The 16,743-nt window shown below is 66.2% G+C and overlaps 2 protein-coding genes across 5 annotated transcripts; one reads left to right on the top strand and one right to left on the bottom strand.

Annotated features, from left to right (window-relative positions):
* Positions 1-1,075: 1,075 nt before the first annotated feature.
* Positions 1,076-5,325, bottom strand: ZNF865 (zinc finger protein 865). The gene is given in 7 exon segments (XM_064406132.1): positions 1,076-1,799; positions 1,890-2,459; positions 2,461-2,636; positions 2,638-4,266; positions 4,310-4,935; positions 5,046-5,248; positions 5,314-5,325. Coding segments are annotated over 6 exon segments (3,138 nt in total). The 3' UTR covers positions 1,076-1,799; positions 1,890-1,967.
* Positions 5,326-5,427: 102 nt separating this feature from the next.
* Positions 5,428-15,498, top strand: LOC135291864 (D site-binding protein-like). 4 transcript variants are annotated; one of them, XR_010354529.1, is made up of 6 exons: positions 5,428-5,852; positions 9,203-9,408; positions 11,994-12,160; positions 13,149-13,405; positions 13,576-13,615; positions 13,775-15,497. XR_010354529.1 is itself a non-coding variant. In XM_064406116.1 (5 exons), the coding sequence occupies exons 1-4, from the start codon at positions 5,716-5,718 to the stop codon at positions 13,362-13,364; spliced, it is 726 nt and encodes a 241-aa protein (XP_064262186.1). In that variant the 5' UTR covers positions 5,429-5,715; the 3' UTR covers positions 13,365-13,413; positions 13,465-15,498. The 4 variants fall into 4 exon arrangements, 2 of the variants coding, with proteins under 2 accessions (XP_064262186.1, XP_064262187.1); XR_010354528.1 differs by having other exon boundaries at positions 5,429-5,852; positions 13,149-13,433; positions 13,465-15,498; XM_064406116.1 differs by having other exon boundaries at positions 5,429-5,852; positions 13,149-13,413; positions 13,465-15,498.
* The last annotated feature ends 1,245 nt before the right edge of the window (positions 15,499-16,743 follow it).

Below are 16,743 nucleotides of genomic sequence, written 5' to 3'. Positions count from 1 at the left end.
AATGGGATTTCCGACGCCGGAGAGAGGTGGGCAACCACGGCCAGGAGACACCGTGGGGACACCGGGGACACCTCGGGGACGTGTCCTGGGCCAGGGGACACCCTGGAGACACCTTGGGGACACCTTGGGGACACCACGGGGGACACCCCGGGGACACCACGGGACCACAACTGGGCCACCTTGGGGACACCTCCTGAGCCTGGGGACAGTGGGGACACCTTGGGGACACCTTGGGGACACCTCCTGAGCCAGGGGACACCTTGGGGACATCCTGAGAACAGAGGGGACACCTCGGGGACGTGTCCTGACCCTGGGGACACCTTGGAGACATGTCCTGAGCCAGGGGACAGTGGGGGACACCCTAGGGACACCTCGGGGACGTGTCCTGGGCCAGGGGACACCCTGGGGACACCTTGGGGACATTGTGAAGACAGCACGGGGACATCCTTGGGACACCCCGAGACCACAACTGAGCCACCCTGGGGACACGTCCTGACCCTGGGGACACTGTGGGGACACTGTGGGGACACCTCCTGAGCGTGGGGACACCCTGGGGACACCTTGGGGACATCCTGGGGACACCACAGGACCACAACTGGGACACCTCAGGGACGTGTCCTGAGCCAGGGGACAGTGGGGACACCCCGGGGACACCTTGGGGACACCTTGGGGTCACCTTGGGACCACAAATGGGCCACCCTGGGGACGTGTCCTGAGCCAGGGGACACCTTGGGGACATCCTGGGGACACCCCCGGGGACACCCCGGGGACACCGTGGGGACAGCCGGTGGCCGAGGCCATTGGGGACACGCTGGGCCATCGGTGGCCCCGGGGCTGGGGACACTCGGGGGTCCCGCCCCCCCCCCTCGGTGCTCATTTTTTTGGGGGTAATTATTAAAGTTTTTATAATTACTAAAAAAATTTGGGGTTGTTTTCCTCGTGACCCATCCCCCAAACCCACCCGAGACCCCCTCCCAGAACCCCAAACACCGATGCCCCTCCCCCCACCGATGCCCCTCCCCCACCCCACGCCCCCTCCCCCACCCCCTCGAGTTTATTCCTTTTTTTTTTGTTTGTTTTTCCCGATTTATTTGGGTTTTTACCGTTTTTTTTCCGGAACCTTCCGGCTCCGCCCGTACAGCCCGGCCGCGGCCCCTCCCCCACCCCGCCCCTCCCCCCGCCCCTCCCCCACCGCAGGACCCCCATCCCGGGGTGGGGGAGGGGCGGCTGCGAGAGCTCCCGGGGATTGGGGGGGCGGAGCTGGCACCGCTGGGGGGCGGGGCCGAGCCCCGGTGTCCGTCTGTCCATCGGGCCAGGTGCCCAGGTGTCCGTCTGTCCAGGTGTCCATCTGTCCATCAGACAGGTGTCCATTGGGCCAGGTGTCCATCTGTCCGTCAGCCTAAGTGTCCATCCGTCCATCAGGCCAGGTGTCCATGGCTCCAGGTGTCCATCTGTCCATCTCTCCCTCGGCCAGGTGTCCATCTGTCCATCAGACAGGTGTCCATCTGTCCAGGTGTCCATCTGTCCGTCAGCCTAAGTGTCCATCTGTCCATCAGGCCAGGTGTCCATGGCTCCAGGTGTCCATCTGTCCATCTCTCCCTCGGCCAGGTGTCCATCTGTCCATCGGCTCGGGCGTCCATCTGTCCGTGTGTCCCTCTGTCCGTCACCAGGGACGCCCCGGCCTCGCTGTCACCGCCCGTCCGCTCCATTATTGACCAACTGCAGCCATTTTGGAGCCGTTTTGGGTCAGAATTTGCCCTTTCCCACCTTGTGCCACACCTGTGCCAGCTGTGCCACACCTGTGTGACCCCTTCTGCCACACCTGTGACATCTGTGCCACAAACTGTGCCACCTCCTTGTGCCACCACCTTGTGCCAGCTGTGCCACACCTGTGTGACCCCTTCTGCCACAAACTGTGCCACACCTTGCGCCACACCTGTGCCACACCTGTGCCGGCTGTCCCGGCCTCACTGCGCCCCCGCTGTCCCCGCTGTCCCCGGTGTCCCCGGCGTGCCCCGGCAGCGGTGCCGCCGCAGCGCCGCGGCGCGGGCGAAGCTCCTGCGGCAGCGCGGGCAGCGCGCCCGGCGCTCGTGGCCGCGCAGGTGCCGCGCGATGGAGCCCAGGTAGAAGAAGCTCTTACCGCACCTCTCGCACCGGTACACGCGCTCGCCCAGGTGCCGCCGCCGGTGCTCCAGCAGGTTCCCGCGGAAGCGGAACGTGGCCCCGCAGGTGCGGCAGCGCCGCGGCCGCGCCGCCCGGTGCCGCCGCAGGTGCTCGGCCAGCCCGGCGGCGTGGGCGCAGCGCTTGGCGCACAGCGGGCAGCGCGCCCCGGCCCGGCGCCGCCGCGGCACCGCCGCCGCCCCGGGGAAGGCGCGGCAGCAGCGCCGGTGCCGCCGCAGCAGCGCCGCGGCCCAGAAGCGCCGGCCGCAGGCGCCGCAGCGCGCCGGGCGCCGCCGCAGGGTGCCGCCGCCGGTGCCGCAGCAGCTCCCGGGCGCCCGAGCAGCAGCGGCCGCAGGCCAGGCACCGCGCCGGCCGCGCCAGGTGCACGTACTTGTGCGTCACCAGCGCCAGGAACCGCTTGAAGCTGCGCCCGCAGGTGCCGCAGGCGAAGCGCCCGGAGTGGGGAGCGGCTGGCGGCTCCTCGGCCTCGTCGGTGAGCGGAGCTGCCGGCGGGTGGCGGCGCCGGGCGCACCAGGCGGTGCCACACCAGGTTCTCCAGGAAGCCGAAGACCTGCCCGCAGGCGCCGCAGCCGCGCGGGCGCTCGGGGAGGCGCTGCCCGCAGGCGCCGCAGCCCGGTGGTGCCGCCGGTGCCGCCTCACCGGCACCACGGTGCAGCTGCCGGTGGCGCGTGAGGCTCTGCGGGTAGCCGAAGGCCTTGCCGCAGAGCTCGCAGCGGTAGGGCCGCTCGCGGGTGTGCACCACGCGGTGCTTGCGCAGGTGGAAGGACTCGCGGAAGCGCTTGCCGCACACGGCGCACTCGTGCGGCTTCTCGCCCGTGTGGATGCGCTCGTGCCGCCGCAGCGTCTCGCGCCGCCCGAAGGCGCGCCCGCACACGCCGCAGCCGAAGCTGCGCCCGCCGCCCGGTGCCGCGCTCCTCGTGGCGTTGCTGGCGTTGTTGCCGGCGTTGCCGGCGCCGTTCCCGTCCCCGTGGGCGCGGCGGTGGCGCAGCAGGCTCTGCGGCGCGGCGTAGGCCTTGCCGCACAGCTCGCAGCGGTGCGCGGGCCGCGGCGCGCCGTGGCTCAGCTGGTGCCGCAGCAGGTAGGCGGCGTGGCGGAACTCCTTGCCGCAGACGGCGCAGGGCAGGCGCCGCGCCGGCGCCGCGTGCGTGGTGCGCTCGTGCCGCGTCAGGCTCTCGCGGCGGTTGAAGGCGCGGCCGCAGGCGCCGCAGGCGAAGGGCTTCTCGCCCGTGTGGATGATCTGGTGCTGCGCCAGGTGGCTCGGCTTCTTGAACGCCTTCCAGCACAGCGCGCACCGCAGCGGGCCCTCGGCGCCCGGCGCTGCCGCGGCGGCGGGCGCGGCGCCCGGCACGCCCGCCACCAGCGCCGCCACGCCCAGCCCCGGGGCCACGCCCAGCCCCGGCGCCACGCCCAGCCCCGGGGCCACGCCCACCCCGGTGGGCACCACGCCCACCCCCGCGGTGGCCACGGTGACCCCGGCGGTGCCGCGCAGGGCGCCGAGCCGGCCGGGCGCCGCCGCGTTGATGGCGCTGGGCGTGGCATTGACGTTGGCCACCACGCCCACCCCGCTGGCCACCACGGTCAGGGCGTTGGCCCCGCTGATGTTGGCCAACACGTTGACCCCGTTGGGTGCCAGGGTGACCCCACTGGCCGCATTGACCCCACTGGGTGCCACGTTGATCCCGTTGACCCCGCTGGCCACTGTGCTGACCGCGCTGGTCACCACGTTGACCCCACTGGCCAACACGTTGACCCCGTTGGGTGACACGTTGACCCCGTTGGCTGTGCTGACCCCACTGGCCACTAGATTGACCCCACTGGCCACTGCGCTGACCCCGGTGGCCGCGTTGACCCCACTGGCCACCGTGTTGACCCCATTGGCCGCTGTGTTGACCCCATTGGGGGCCACGTTGACCCCGCTGGCCGCATTGACCCCACTGACCACAGCATTGACCCCGTTGGGCGCTGTGTTGACCCTGTTGACCCCACTGGCCACCGCGTTGACCCCATTGGCTGTGTTGACCCCCATTGGCCGCCGCGTCGACCCCAATGGGTGCCGTGTTGACCCTGCTGGGTGCCACGTTGATTCTATTGGCCGCGTTGACCTCGTTGGGCGCCACATTGACCCCACTGGCCACCACGTTGACCCCGTTGGCCGCCGCGTTGACCCCGTTGGCCGCGTTGAGCCCGTTGGCCAACGCGTTGACCCCATTGATCCCAGTGGTCACCACGTTGACCCCGTTGGGCGCCGCGTTGACCCCGTTGGCCGTGTTGACCCCACCGGCCATGGCATTGACCCCGTTGGGCGCCGCGTTGACCCCATTGACCCCACTGCCCACCACGTTGACCCCGTTGGGCGCCGCGTTGACCCCGTTGGCTGAGTTGACCCCGTTGGCCATGGCATTGACCGCACTGGCCACCGCGTTGACCCCGCTGGCCCCGCCGGGCGCGCCCGCCCGCGGCTCGCGGCCGTCGGCGCGGTGGCAGCGCCGGTGCCGCACCAGGCTGGAGCCGTGGCTGTAGGCGCGGCCGCAGGTGCGGCACTCGTAGGGCCGCGCCCCCTCGGCCCCGCCCGGCCCCGCCCGGGGCCCGCGGGCGCAGCCGAAGCGCCGCTCCACCAGCAGCCGCAGCCGCCGGAAGTAGCCGCGCTCCTCCTTGGCCTCGGGGGGGCGGCGCCGGGGGCGGCGCGGGGCCGCGCTTGAGGCCGCCCCCAGACCCAAAAAGGTGCTGGTGGCCCGACAGGTCCACGATGCCCCACTGGGGGGCGGGGAAGGCGCCCCCCGCCTCAAAGAGGGGCTGGGGAGGGGGCGGCAGAGGGGGCGGGGGGAATGGGGACCCCACCAGCGACCCCCCCCCAGCCAGGGGACCCCCCCCCGAGGGCGCCCTCGGGTTTTTTGGGGTGGGGGGAGGGGGAGGAGGAGGAGGAGGAGGAGGAAGGCTCGGGTTTGTGCTTGGGGAGGGGGCCGCGCTCGAAGGGGGGCGGCGCGGGGTACTCGAAGTGGGGAGGGGGCAGCGGCAGCGCCTTGTGGGTGGGGGGCGGCTCGAAGGGCTCGGGGGGCTCGGGGCGCTGCTGGTGCGTCAGGAACTCCAGGAAGTCGAAGGGGTACGCGGGAACGCGCCGCCCTCGTCGCTCACGTTCGCCTCCATGGCCGGGGGGGGCCGGCCTGAGGGGGTCCTGGGGGGGGGGGCGGCCCGGGGGTCCCGCAGCCCCCGGGGGCGGCTCTGGGGAGGCTGGGGGGGGCTGGGGGAGGCTGGGGGGGGGGGGGTGGGCACTCACCTGGGGGGTCGCGGGGGGGTCCCGAGCCCCCCAACCCCGCTCGGCCGGGCCGGGCCGGACGCGCCGCCCCCGCCGGAAGCGGAAGCGGGAGGGGTCACGTGAGGACGGGCCCCGCTGAGCTGCCCCGCCCTCTTTTTTTCCCCCCCCCTCAGGGAGGGTCCCGGGGATGGCGGGACCCCTCCCCACGTTAAACCGGGGGGGGTTTCGGGACCCCCCGAGCGGCGCCGGGAGGGGAATTTGGGGCCTTGCCCTCACCCAAGATGGCGCCGGCGCCGCCGCCTGCCCCGCCAAGATGGCGGCCGGAGACAAGATGGCGGCGGCCGCCCTCAACAAAGATGGCGGCCGAGGACTTGGGACCAATCAGAGCCGCGGGTCCGGAGCTGGCCACGCCCCCGAGGTGGGGGGGGTGAATTTGGGGAAGGGTCGGGGGGCTCTGTGACGTCACCGGGGCAGGGCAGAGGAGGGGGCGCTCCTGGTTCCCCCCCCTTTTTTCCCGCCGCCATTTCCGGGCGCGGCCCCTTTAAGAGCGCCCCGCACGTGCGGCCCCGCGTGCCGCCGGCCCCCGCCCCCGGCCCCGCCCGCTCCCCATTGGCCCGAACTGGGTCAGGCCCCGCCCCTCGCGCCCTTCCCCGTTGGCCCAATGTAGGTCAGGCCACGCCCCCCGCATGGCCGCGCCGCCTGACCGCGGCCACGCCCCCCGCGCGCTCATTGGCCGCGCCGGGCGCCAGAGGCGTGGCCGCGCGAGGGGGCGTGGCTTTCCTCCTCTGCGCTCTGGGGGCGTGGCTTGGGGCGGCGCCGACCAATGGGAGGCGCGCAGCGTGCGCGGGGAGGGCGGGGTTTGTTCCCAGAGGGGCGTGGCTACGGCAGGGAGCAGGCGGGGATTGGCGGGCGGCGGGAGGGGCGGGGCCGGCGGAGGGCACGCCCCCTCACGGGCGCAGCGCCCCCCGCGGGGCTCGGGGAACCGGGAGGGACCGGGAGGGACCGGGAGGGACCGGGACAGGGACAGGACCGGGACCGGGACAGGACCGGGACAGGACCGGGACAAGGTGGGGAACGGAACCGGGACCCGAACCGGGATCGGAACGGGCGGGGGGGACACCGGGACCGGGACAGAACCGGGAGGGACCGGGACAGGAGCGGGACCGGAACCAGGACAGGACCGGGACAGGACCGGGACCGGGACAAGGTGGGAAACGGACCGGGACCGGAATCGGAACCGGGACACGAACCAGGGACAGGGACCGGGGACAGGGAGGGACCGGGACAAGGTGGGGAACGGACCGGGACAGAACCGGGATCGGAACGGGCGGGGGGGACACCGGGACCGGGATCAGAACCGGGACCGGGACAGAACCGGGAGGGACCGGGACAGGAGCGGGACCGGGACAAGGTGGGGAACGGAACCGGGACCGGGATCGGAACCGGGACCGGAACCGGGGACAGGGAGGGACCGGGACAGGACCGGGACAGAACCGGGACAAGGTGGGGAACGAACCGGGACCGGGATCGGAACGGGGGAGGGGAACCGGGATCGGAACCGGGACCGGGGGTGGGAAACGGGACTGGAACCGGGAGGGACCGGGACAGGACCGGGACAAGGTGGGGAACGGGACCGGACCGGGAACAGGGACAGGAGGAGGACACCGGTACCGGAACCGGGATCGGAACCGGGACTGGAACCGGCTAGAACCGGGAGGGACACCGGGATTGGGGGGGACCGGACCGGGACCGGGACAGGGGAACCGGGACCGGAACCGGGACCGGGAACGGGACCGGGAACGGAACCGGGAGGGGACCGGGACAGGGACGGGGGGGGAGAACGGGACCGGACCGGGACCGGAACCGGGGCTGGAACGGGGGCCCGGGGTCCCTGCGCCCCTCCCCCCCCCGTTCCCGGTGTCCCCTCCCCCACCCGGGGGGGTTCACGCGAGGTGAAGCCGCACGTGGGGGCGGGGGATCCCCCCACGTGACCGCCGCACGTGCGCGCCCCCCATCGCCCCTCCCCCTCCCTCCCCGCCGTGGCCCCGCCCCCTCCCCTCGCCCCTCCCCCCGTCACGTGCGGGGGGGAGGGGTCGGGGAAGGGGGTCACGTGGGGCGGTCACGTGGGGCGGGGGTTTGGGGAGGGGGCGGCGACCCCCGGGGATGGGGTGGGGGGAGGGGGGATCTTGGGGGATTTTTGGGGGATTTTTGGGGGGGGATTTGGGGCGGTTTTGAGGCATTTTGGGGGGATTTGGGACATTTTGGGGGGGTTTGGGGGGATTTGGGGAAATTTTGGGGGGATTTGGGGCGTTTTTGGGGGATTTGGGGGATTTGGGGAAGGGGCTTTGGAGAGGGGGGGTTTGGGGAATTTTAGGGGAGGAAATTGGGGAATGTTTGGGGGGATTTGGGGGCGTTTTTGAGGCATTTTGGGGGGATTTGGGACATTTTGGGGGGGGTTGGGGGGATTTGGGGAAATTTTGGGGGGGATTTGGGGCATTTTGGGAAATATTTCGGGCATTTTTAGGGCAGGGATTTGGGGGTTTGGAGATTTTTGGGGGGATTTGGGGCATTTTGGGGGAAGAGAACTGAGAGATTTGGGGAAAATTCGGGGGATTTTGGGGGGATTTAGGGCATTTTAGGAGAAGGATTTTGGGAAATTTGGTTGGAATTTGGGGATTTTGGGGGGATTTGGGGTATTTGGGGAAGGGGCTTTGGAGAGGGGGGTTTGGGGAATTTTAGGGGAGGAAATTGGGGAATTTTGGGGGGGATTTGGGGCATTTTAGGGGAAAGATTTTGGGAATTTTTGGGGAGGGAATTGGGGTATTTTGGGCAGAATTGGGGTAATTTTATGGGAGGGATTTGGGGCATTTTAGGGGAAAAAAAAAGAAAATGTTTTTAGGTGAAAAATTTGGGGCAGTTTGGGTGAAATTGGGGCATTTGGGGAAGGGGATTTGGGGTGTTTTGGGGTAAAGATTGGAGAGATTTTTGGGGGGAGAATTTGGGGCGTTTTGGGGCAAAATTGGGGCATTTTTAGGGGCAGGATTTTGGAGCATTTGGGGCAAAATTTGGGCATTTTTAGGGCAGGATTTTTGGGGAGATTTGGGGCATTTTGGGCAGTATTGGAGCATTTTTGGGGAACATTTGGGGCATTTTTAGGGACAGGATTTTGGGGCATTTTGGGCAGAATTGTGACATTTTTAGGGACAGGATTTTGGAGCGTTTTGGGCAAAATTTGGGCATTTTTAGGGCAGGATTTGGGGGGGATTTGGGGCATTTTGGGGAGCATTTGGGGCGTTTTTAGGGGCAGGATTTTTGGCAAAATTTGGGCATTTTTCGGCCAGGATTTTGGGGCATTTTGAGCAGAATTGGGGCATTTTTAGGGCCAGGATTTTGAGCAAAATTTGGGCATTTTTAGGGGCAGGATTTTGGGGGGAGAATTTGGGGCATTTTGGTCAAAATTGGGGCATTTTTAGGGCAGGATTTTGGGGGGAGAATTTGGGCAGAATTGGGGCATTTTGGGGAACATTTGGGACATTTTTAGGGGAAGGATTTTGGGGTATTTTGGGCAGAATTGGGGCATTTTTAGGGGTAGGATTTTGGGGGGGGTTTTGTGGCATTTTGGGGGGGCTTTGGGGCATTTTGAGCAGAATTGGGGCATTTTCAGAGGTCATTTTGGGGCAGATTTGGGGGCTCCACGAGGCCTTTCCCGGTGGGGGGAGGGGTCCCGGTGCCCCCCCGTGACCCCCCCGGTCCCGGTGCCCCCCCCAGGCATGGAGGAGCCGGGCGGGAGCCGCGGGGGGCTTCCTGGGGGTCGCCCCTCCCCCGCCCTGGGAGCGGCCCGCGCCGCCCCCGGCCCCGATCGGGGGGCGGGGGTCCCGAGCTGGAGTACGTGGACCTGGACGAGTTCCTGCGCGAGCACGGGCTGCCCCCCCCCAGCCCCCCCGCGACCCCCGAGCCCCCCGAGAGGGCGCCCGGTACGGGGGGGGGGCTGGGAATTGGGGAGGGGGCAGCAGGAAATAGGGGGGTGGGAATTGGGGAGGGGGCTACGGGAATTGGGGAGGGGCACTGGGAATGAAAGGGGGGACTGGGAATTGGGGAGGGGGCGACGGAATGGGGGAGGGGCACTGGGAGTGAAGGGGGGGACTGGGAATTGGGGAGGGGGCAACAGGAGCGGGGGGGCAGCAGGAATTGGGGAGGGGCCTCTGGGAATTGGGGGACAAAGGGAATTGGGGAGGGGGCAACGGAACGGGGGAGGGGCAAAGGGAATTGGGGAGGGGGCTGGGAATTGGGGAATCAATGGGAATTGGGGAGGGGGCAACAAGAATTGGGGAGGGGGCACCAGAACGGGGGGGGGGGGCAACAAGAATTGGGGAGGGGGCACCAGAACGGGGGGGGCAATGGGGATTGGGGAGGGGGCACTGGGAATTAAAGGGGGGGCTGGGAATTGGGGAGGGGGCAACGGGAATTGGGGAGGGGGTAACTGGAACAGGGGGCGGACCAGGAATTGGGGAGGGGGCACTGGGAATTGGGGGACAAAGGGAATTGGGGAGGGGGCAATGGAACGGGGGAGGGGCAAAGGGAATTGGGGGAGGGGGCTGGGAATTGGGGGGGCAATGGGAATTGGGGAGGGGGCAACGGGAATTGGGGAGGGGCACTGGGAGTGAAGGGGGGACTGGGAATTGGGGAGGGGGCAACAGGAGCGGGGGGGCAGCAGGAATTGGGGAGGGGGCACTGGGAATTGGGGGACAAAGGGAATTGGGGAGGGGGCTCTGGGAATTGGGGGGGCAATGGGAATTGGGGAATCAATGGGAATTGGGGAGGGGGCAACAGGAATTGGGGAGGGGGCACCAGAACGGGGGGGGGGGGGGCAATGGGAATTGGGGAGGGGGCACTGGGAATGAAAGGGGGGGCTGGGAATTGGGGAGGGGGCAACGGGAATTGGGGAGGGGCTCTGGGAATTGGGGAGGGGGGCAGCAGGAAATAGGGGGGTGGGAATTGGGGAGGGGGCGACGGAATGGGGGAGGGGCAAAGGGAATTGGGGAGGGGCACTGGGAGTGAAGGGGGGGACTGGGAATTGGGGAGGGGGCACTGGGAATTGGGGGACAAAGGGAATTGGGGAGGGGGCAACGGAACGGGGGAGGGGCAAAGGGAATTGGGGAGGGGGCTGGGAATTGGGGAATCAATGGGAATTGGGGAGGGGGCAACAAGAATTGGGGAGGGGGCACCAGAACGGGGGGGGGCAATGGGAATTGGGGAGGGGGCACTGGGAATGAAAGGGGGGGCTGGGAATTGGGGAGGGGGCACTGGAACAGGGGGCGGACCAGAAATTGGGGAGGGGCACTGGGAATTGGGGAATCAATGGGAATTGGGGAGGGGGCACTGGGAATGAAGGGGGGACTGGGAATTGGGGAGGGGGCAACGGGAAGCGGGGGGGGCAATGGGCATCGGGGAATCAACGGGAATTGGGGAGGGGGCACTGAGAATGAGAGGGGGGACTGGGAATTGGGGAGGGGGCTCTGGGAATGGGGGAATCAATGGGAACTGGGGAGGGGTCACTGGGAATTGAGGGGGCAGTGGGAATTGGGGAGGGGGCAACGGGAATTGGGGAATCAATGGGAATTGGGATGGGGGCAACGGAACGGGGGAGGGGCAAAGGGAATTGGGGAGGGGGCTGGGAATTGGGGGGGCAATGGGAATTGGGGAGGGGCACTGGGAATTGGGGGACAAAGGGAATTGGGGAGGGGGCAATGGAACGGGGGAGGGGCAAAGGGAATTGGGGAGGGGGCTGGGAATTGGGGGATCAATGGGAATTGGGGAGGGGGCAACAAGAATTGGGGAGGGGGCACCAGAACGGGGGGGGGCAATGGGGATTGGGGAGGGGGCACTGGGAATGAAAGGGGGGACTGGGAATTGGGGAGGGGGCAACGGGAAGGGGGGGGGGGGCAATGGGCATCGGGGAATCAACGGGAATTGGGGAGGGGGCTCTGGGAATGGGGGAATCAATGGGAACTGGGGAGGGGTCACTGGGAATTGAGGGGGCAGCGGGAATTGGGAACTGGGGCAGTGGGAATTGGGGAGGGGGCTGGGATTTGGGGGGCAATGGGAATTGGGGAGGGGTCACTGGGAATTGAGGGGGCACTGGGAATTGGGAATTGGGGCAGTGGGAATTGGGGAGGGGGCAACGGAACGAAGGGGGGACCGGAAATTAATTGGGGAGGGGGCTGGGAATTGGGGGGGGGGGGGGGTTACCGGGAATCGCGGGGGGGGCACAATTCTGGGGGGGGTCCCAGGGAATTGGGGGAGGGGGTGCGCTGGGAGGGCTCCCCCCTATCGCGACACGCCCCCCCCATCACAACATCCCGCCCCAAACCGCTATGGGGACTCCTGAAATCGCGACAGCAGCCCCTATATCGCGACATAATCTCCCCTAACGCCCCTCCCCGAGCTCGTGGGGTCCCTCCCATGGTGACACGCCCCCTTATATCATGACGCCCCGCCCCCTATCGCGACGCCCCGCCCCCTATCGCGACAGCCGCTGACGCTGCCCCTCCCCCCGCAGCGCCGGGCCCCCCCCGGGCCCCCCCGGAGGCCGAGGCCGAGGCGCTGGGGGGGGGTCCCGGGGGGGGCCCCTTCGACCCCCGGCGGCTGCGCTTCTCGCAGGAGGAGCTGCGGCCGCAGCCCATGGCCCGCAAGGCCCGCAAGGTGCACGTGCCCGAGGAGCAGAAGGTGAGGGGGGGAAATTTGGGGGGTGGGGAGGGGGCTGGCTGTCCCCTGTCACCTCGATGTCCCCTGTGTCCGTCCCCTGTCCCCTGGGCTGTCCCCTGTTCCCTGAGGACTCCCCTGTCCCTGTCCCCTGAGCCATTCCCTGGGTGTTCTCCCCTTGTCCCCCGTGCTGTCCCCTCCGTCCCCTGTCCCTTGAGCATTCCCTGTGTCCGTCCCCTGTCCCCTGGGCTGTCCCTTGTCCCCTGAGCCCTTCCCGTGTCCATCCCCTGAGCCATTCCCTGTCCCCTGAGCTGTCCCTTGTCCCTTGTGTCCGTCCCCTGTCCCCTGAGCCATCCCCTGGGCTGTCCCCTGTGTCCATTCCGTGTCCCCCGGGCTGTCCCTTCCGTCCCCTGTCCCTTCAGCATTCCCTGTGTCCATCCTGTGTTCCTTGGGTCCATCCCATGTCCCCTGAGCCATTCCCTGTGTCCATCCCATGTCCCTATCCCCTGTCCCCCAGTCCATCCCCTGAGCTGTGCCTTGTGTCCATCTCCTGTTCCCTGAGCTGTCCCTCGTGTCCATCCTTTGTCCTCCTGTCCATCCCCTGTGTCCGTCCCCTGTCCCCTGGGCTGTCACGAGCTGTCCCCTGTCCCCTGAGCCATTTTGTGTCCCCACTGTCCCCCTGAGCCATTCCCTGGGTGTCCCTTGTGTCCATCCCCCATCTCCCTCTCCATCCCCTGGGCTGTCCCTTGTCCCCTGAGCCCTTCCCGTGTCCATCCCTTGAGCCATTCCCTAGCTCCGCTGTCCCCTGTGTCCATCCCGTGTCCCCTGAGCTGTCCCCTCTCCCCTGAGGAGTCCCCTGTCCCTGTCCCCTGAGCTGTCCCCATGTCCCTTGAACTGTCTCTTGTGTCCATCCCATGTCCATCCCGTGTTCCCTGGGCTGTCCCCTGTGTCCCTCCCGTGTCCCTCCCGTGTCCCTCCCGTGTCCCCTGAGCCGTGCCGTGTCCCTCCCCAGGACGAGAAGTACTGGAGCCGGCGCTCGCGGAACAACGCGGCGGCCAAGCGCTCGCGGGACGCGCGGCGCCTCAAGGAGAACCAGATCTCGGTGCGGGCGGCGTTCCTGGAGCGCGAGAACGCCGCGCTGCGCCTCGAGGTGGCGGCCGCCCGCCGCGAGCTGCAGCGCTTCCGCGCCCTGCTGGCGCGCTACGAGGCGCGCCACGGCCAGATCTGAGGGGTTTGGGATCCTGGGATCCGCCTGGAGGGGTTTGGGATGGCCCCAGGTGATCCAGGATGGCTCCAGGTGATCCAGGACTGACCCAGGATGGCCCCAGGTGATCCAGGACTGATCCAGGACTGACCCAGCGCTTCCGCGCCCTGCTGGCGCGCTACGAGGCGCGCCACGGCCAGATCTGAGGGATCCCGGGGGATCGGGATCCTGGGATCCGCCTGGAGGGGTTTGGGATGGCCCCAGGTGATCCAGGAGTGATCCAGGACTGACCCAGGACAGTTCTAAAGCTTCCGCGCTCTCCTGGCGCGCTACGAGGCGTGCCACGGCCAGATTGAGGGATTTGGGATCCTGGAGCGGTTTGGGATGGCCCCAGGTGATCCAGGACAGCCTCAGGTGATCCAGGACAGCCTCAGGTGATCCAGGACTGACCCAGGTCATCCAGAATCCCAGGAGATCCAGGACTGACCCAGTGCCCTCCTGGCGCGCTACGAGGCGCGCCACGGCCAGATCTGAGAGGTTTGGGATCCTGGAGGGGTTTGGGATCCACCTGGAGGGGTTTGGGATGGCCCCAGGTGATCCAGAACTGCATGGATGGATTTGGGGACAGTTGGGAGGGATCTGGGACAGCTCCGGGCGATCCAGGAACGCGGATCCTGCGGGACAGTTCGGGATCCCAGCCGGATCCAGCACCAAGCACAGCACCGGATCGGGCGGTGGATCAAGGACTGGGACCCAGTGAGGAGATCCAGAACCGGGATCCAGCGAGGAGATCCAGAAATGGGATCCAAACCCAGGACCCAGCACCCACACAGCACTGGGATCTGGGACCAGGTGCTGGATCCAGAACCGGGATCCAGTGAGGAGATGAGAACTGGGATCCAGTGGGTGGGTCCAGAACCGGGATACAGCACCAGGATCTGGGATTGGGTGCTGGATCCAGAACCGGGATCCGGTGAGGAGATGAGATCTGGGGTCCAGAACCGGAATCCGGGGGGGGGGATCCAGAACTGGGGTCCAGGACCCAATGATGGGATCCAGGATCCAGCACCACACACAGCACTGGGAGCTGGGACCGGGTGCTGGATCCGGGACTGGGATCCAGTGAGGAGATCCAGAACCCAGTGATGGGATCCTGAACTGGGACCCCGACCAGGACCCAGTGAGGAGATCCAGGACCAGAATCCAGTGTGGAGATCCAGATTTGAGACCCAGAGAGGAGATCCAAAACCGGAACCCAGCACTGGGACCCCGTGAGAAGATCCAGAACCGGGAGCCAGAACTGGGATCCAGTGAGGAGATCCAGAACCGGGACCCAAAACCAGAACCCAGCACTGGGACCCAGAACCCCGTGAGAAGAACCAGAACCCAGTGATTGGATCGAGAACTGGGATCCATTGAGAAGATCCAGGACCCAAAACTGGGATCCAGAACCGGGATCCAGTGAGGAGATCCAGAACCCAGTGATTGGATCCAGAACCAGGACCTAAAACTGGGACCCAGAACTGGGATCCTGAACTGGGATCCAGTGAGAAGATCCAGAACCAGGACCCAAAGCTGGGATCCAGAACCCCCGTGAGAAGATCCAGGACCCCATGATTGGACCCAGAACCGGGATCCAGTGAGGAGATCCAGAACCCAGTGATTGGATCCAGAACCAGGACCCAGAACTGGGATCCAGTGCTGGGATCCTCAACTGGGATCCAGTGAGAAGATCCAGAACTGGAACCCAGAACCAGGACCCAGCACCCCCCACCCCGGGGGGGCGATGGGACTAAGACCCCTCCCCTCCCCCCACCAGATTCCCAAATTCCAGGACCCCCCTCCCCCCTCCCCTATTTATTCCCAGCCCCCCCCCGGGCTGGATCAAAGCACAAATTGTGGGGGGAGGGGTCCCGGGGGTCTCCCCTCCCCCTCCCCCAGTGACCATTCCCAGTTCAGGCCAGTAGCGTTACTGGGGCGGGGGGAGGGGCGCCCCCGTCACCCCTCCCCCTCCCCGAAATCCCCTGCCCTTCCCCCCCCCGCACTTTGACCACTTTACTGCCCCTCCCCCCCCCCAAGCACGAGGGATTTTGGGGGGGGGGTCGCGCCCCGCCCCCCCCCGGGGGTGGGGGAGGGGTTTTTGTACAGAATTAAAACAAAAAAAAAACCAACAAAAAAAATGGAATCTGAACTGGGACAACTGGGAGGGGGGAGGAGTGCGCTGGGAGGGGGGAGGGACCCCGAGACCCCCCCCCCAAAAAAAAAAAACCTCGGGGTCGCCCCAAGGTTGGGTTTTATTGCACAGAGAAGGAGCCCAAAGCCCCCCTGGGAGTCCCCAAATCCCCTTGGGGAGCCCCAGAAATCCCCAAATCTCCCCAAAACCGGGACCTTGGGGGTCCCCGAGTGTCCCCCCTGGCTGTCCCCCCCCCCTCTGAGGGGACCCCTTGGAGTAGATTTTTGGAGTAGATTTTTGGGGGTGGTGCTGGGACCCCTCCCTGGGGCGAATATCAATGAGATACTGGGGTTTGTACCCCAAAAATCCCCGAAATCCCAGGGTTTGTACCCAAAAATTTCTGAAATAATGGGGTTTGTACCCCAATAATCCCCCAAATCCTTGGGTTTGTTCCCAAAATATCACTGGAATTCTGAGGTTTGTACCCCAATTATCCCTGAAATCCCAGGGTTTGTACCCCAAATATCTCCAAATCCTGGGGCTTGCACCCCAAAAAACCCAAAACCCCAGGGTCTTGTACCCCAAAAATCCCCCAAATCCTGGGGCTTGTACCCCAAAAATCCCAAAAATCCCAGGATCTTGTGCCCCAAATATTCCCAAAATCCTGAGTCTTGTACGCCAAATATTCCCCGAATCCTGGGTCTTGTGCCCCAAAAATCCCCGAAATCCCATTTGTACCCCAAATGTCACAGCAATTGTCCCCAGAATCCCCCAAAGAAGTGGGGAGGCACTGGGGACCCCAAATATGGAGAGGGGTCATTTCCCACCTAATTCATACTCCCTTTTCCCCTCACTTTTCCCCCATTTTCCCCTCACATTTCCTTTCTTTTCCCCTCACTTTGCCCACGATTTCCTCCTCACATTTCCTTCCATTTTCCCCTCACGTTTCCCGCCATTTTCTCCCCTCATATTTCCCCCATTCTACCCTCACGTTTTCCTCCATTTTCCCCTCACATTTCCCAATTCCCCCTTCACATTTCCCTCTATTTTCTTCTCACGTTTCCACCATTTTCCCCTCACGTTTCTCACCATTTTCCCCTCATATTTTCCCCATTTTCCCCTCACTTTGCCCACCATTTCCCCCCCCCATTTGCCACCATTTTCTCCCCTCACGTTTCCCGCCCTTTTCACCCTCATGTTTTCCCTCCATTTTCCCCTCACATTTCCATT

This window comes from Passer domesticus, unplaced genomic scaffold (genome assembly GCF_036417665.1).
Source record: "Passer domesticus isolate bPasDom1 unplaced genomic scaffold, bPasDom1.hap1 HAP1_SCAFFOLD_139, whole genome shotgun sequence".
Taxonomy (NCBI): domain Eukaryota; kingdom Metazoa; phylum Chordata; class Aves; order Passeriformes; family Passeridae; genus Passer; species Passer domesticus.
This window is presented reverse-complemented; position numbering and strand designations above follow the sequence as displayed.

Bases quoted from the DNA above. Each gene is read 5' to 3' on its own strand.
- LOC135291864 (XM_064406116.1), top strand. From the start codon at position 5,716: ATGGCGCCGGCGCCGCCGCCTGCCCCGCCAAGATGGCGGCCGGAGACA. The intron at 5,853-9,202 runs GTGGGGGGGGTG...TGCCCCCCCCAG, and splicing joins GAGCTGGCCACGCCCCCGAG to GCATGGAGGAGCCGGGCGGG. The intron at 9,409-11,993 runs GTACGGGGGGGG...CTCCCCCCGCAG, and splicing joins GCCCCCCGAGAGGGCGCCCG to CGCCGGGCCCCCCCCGGGCC.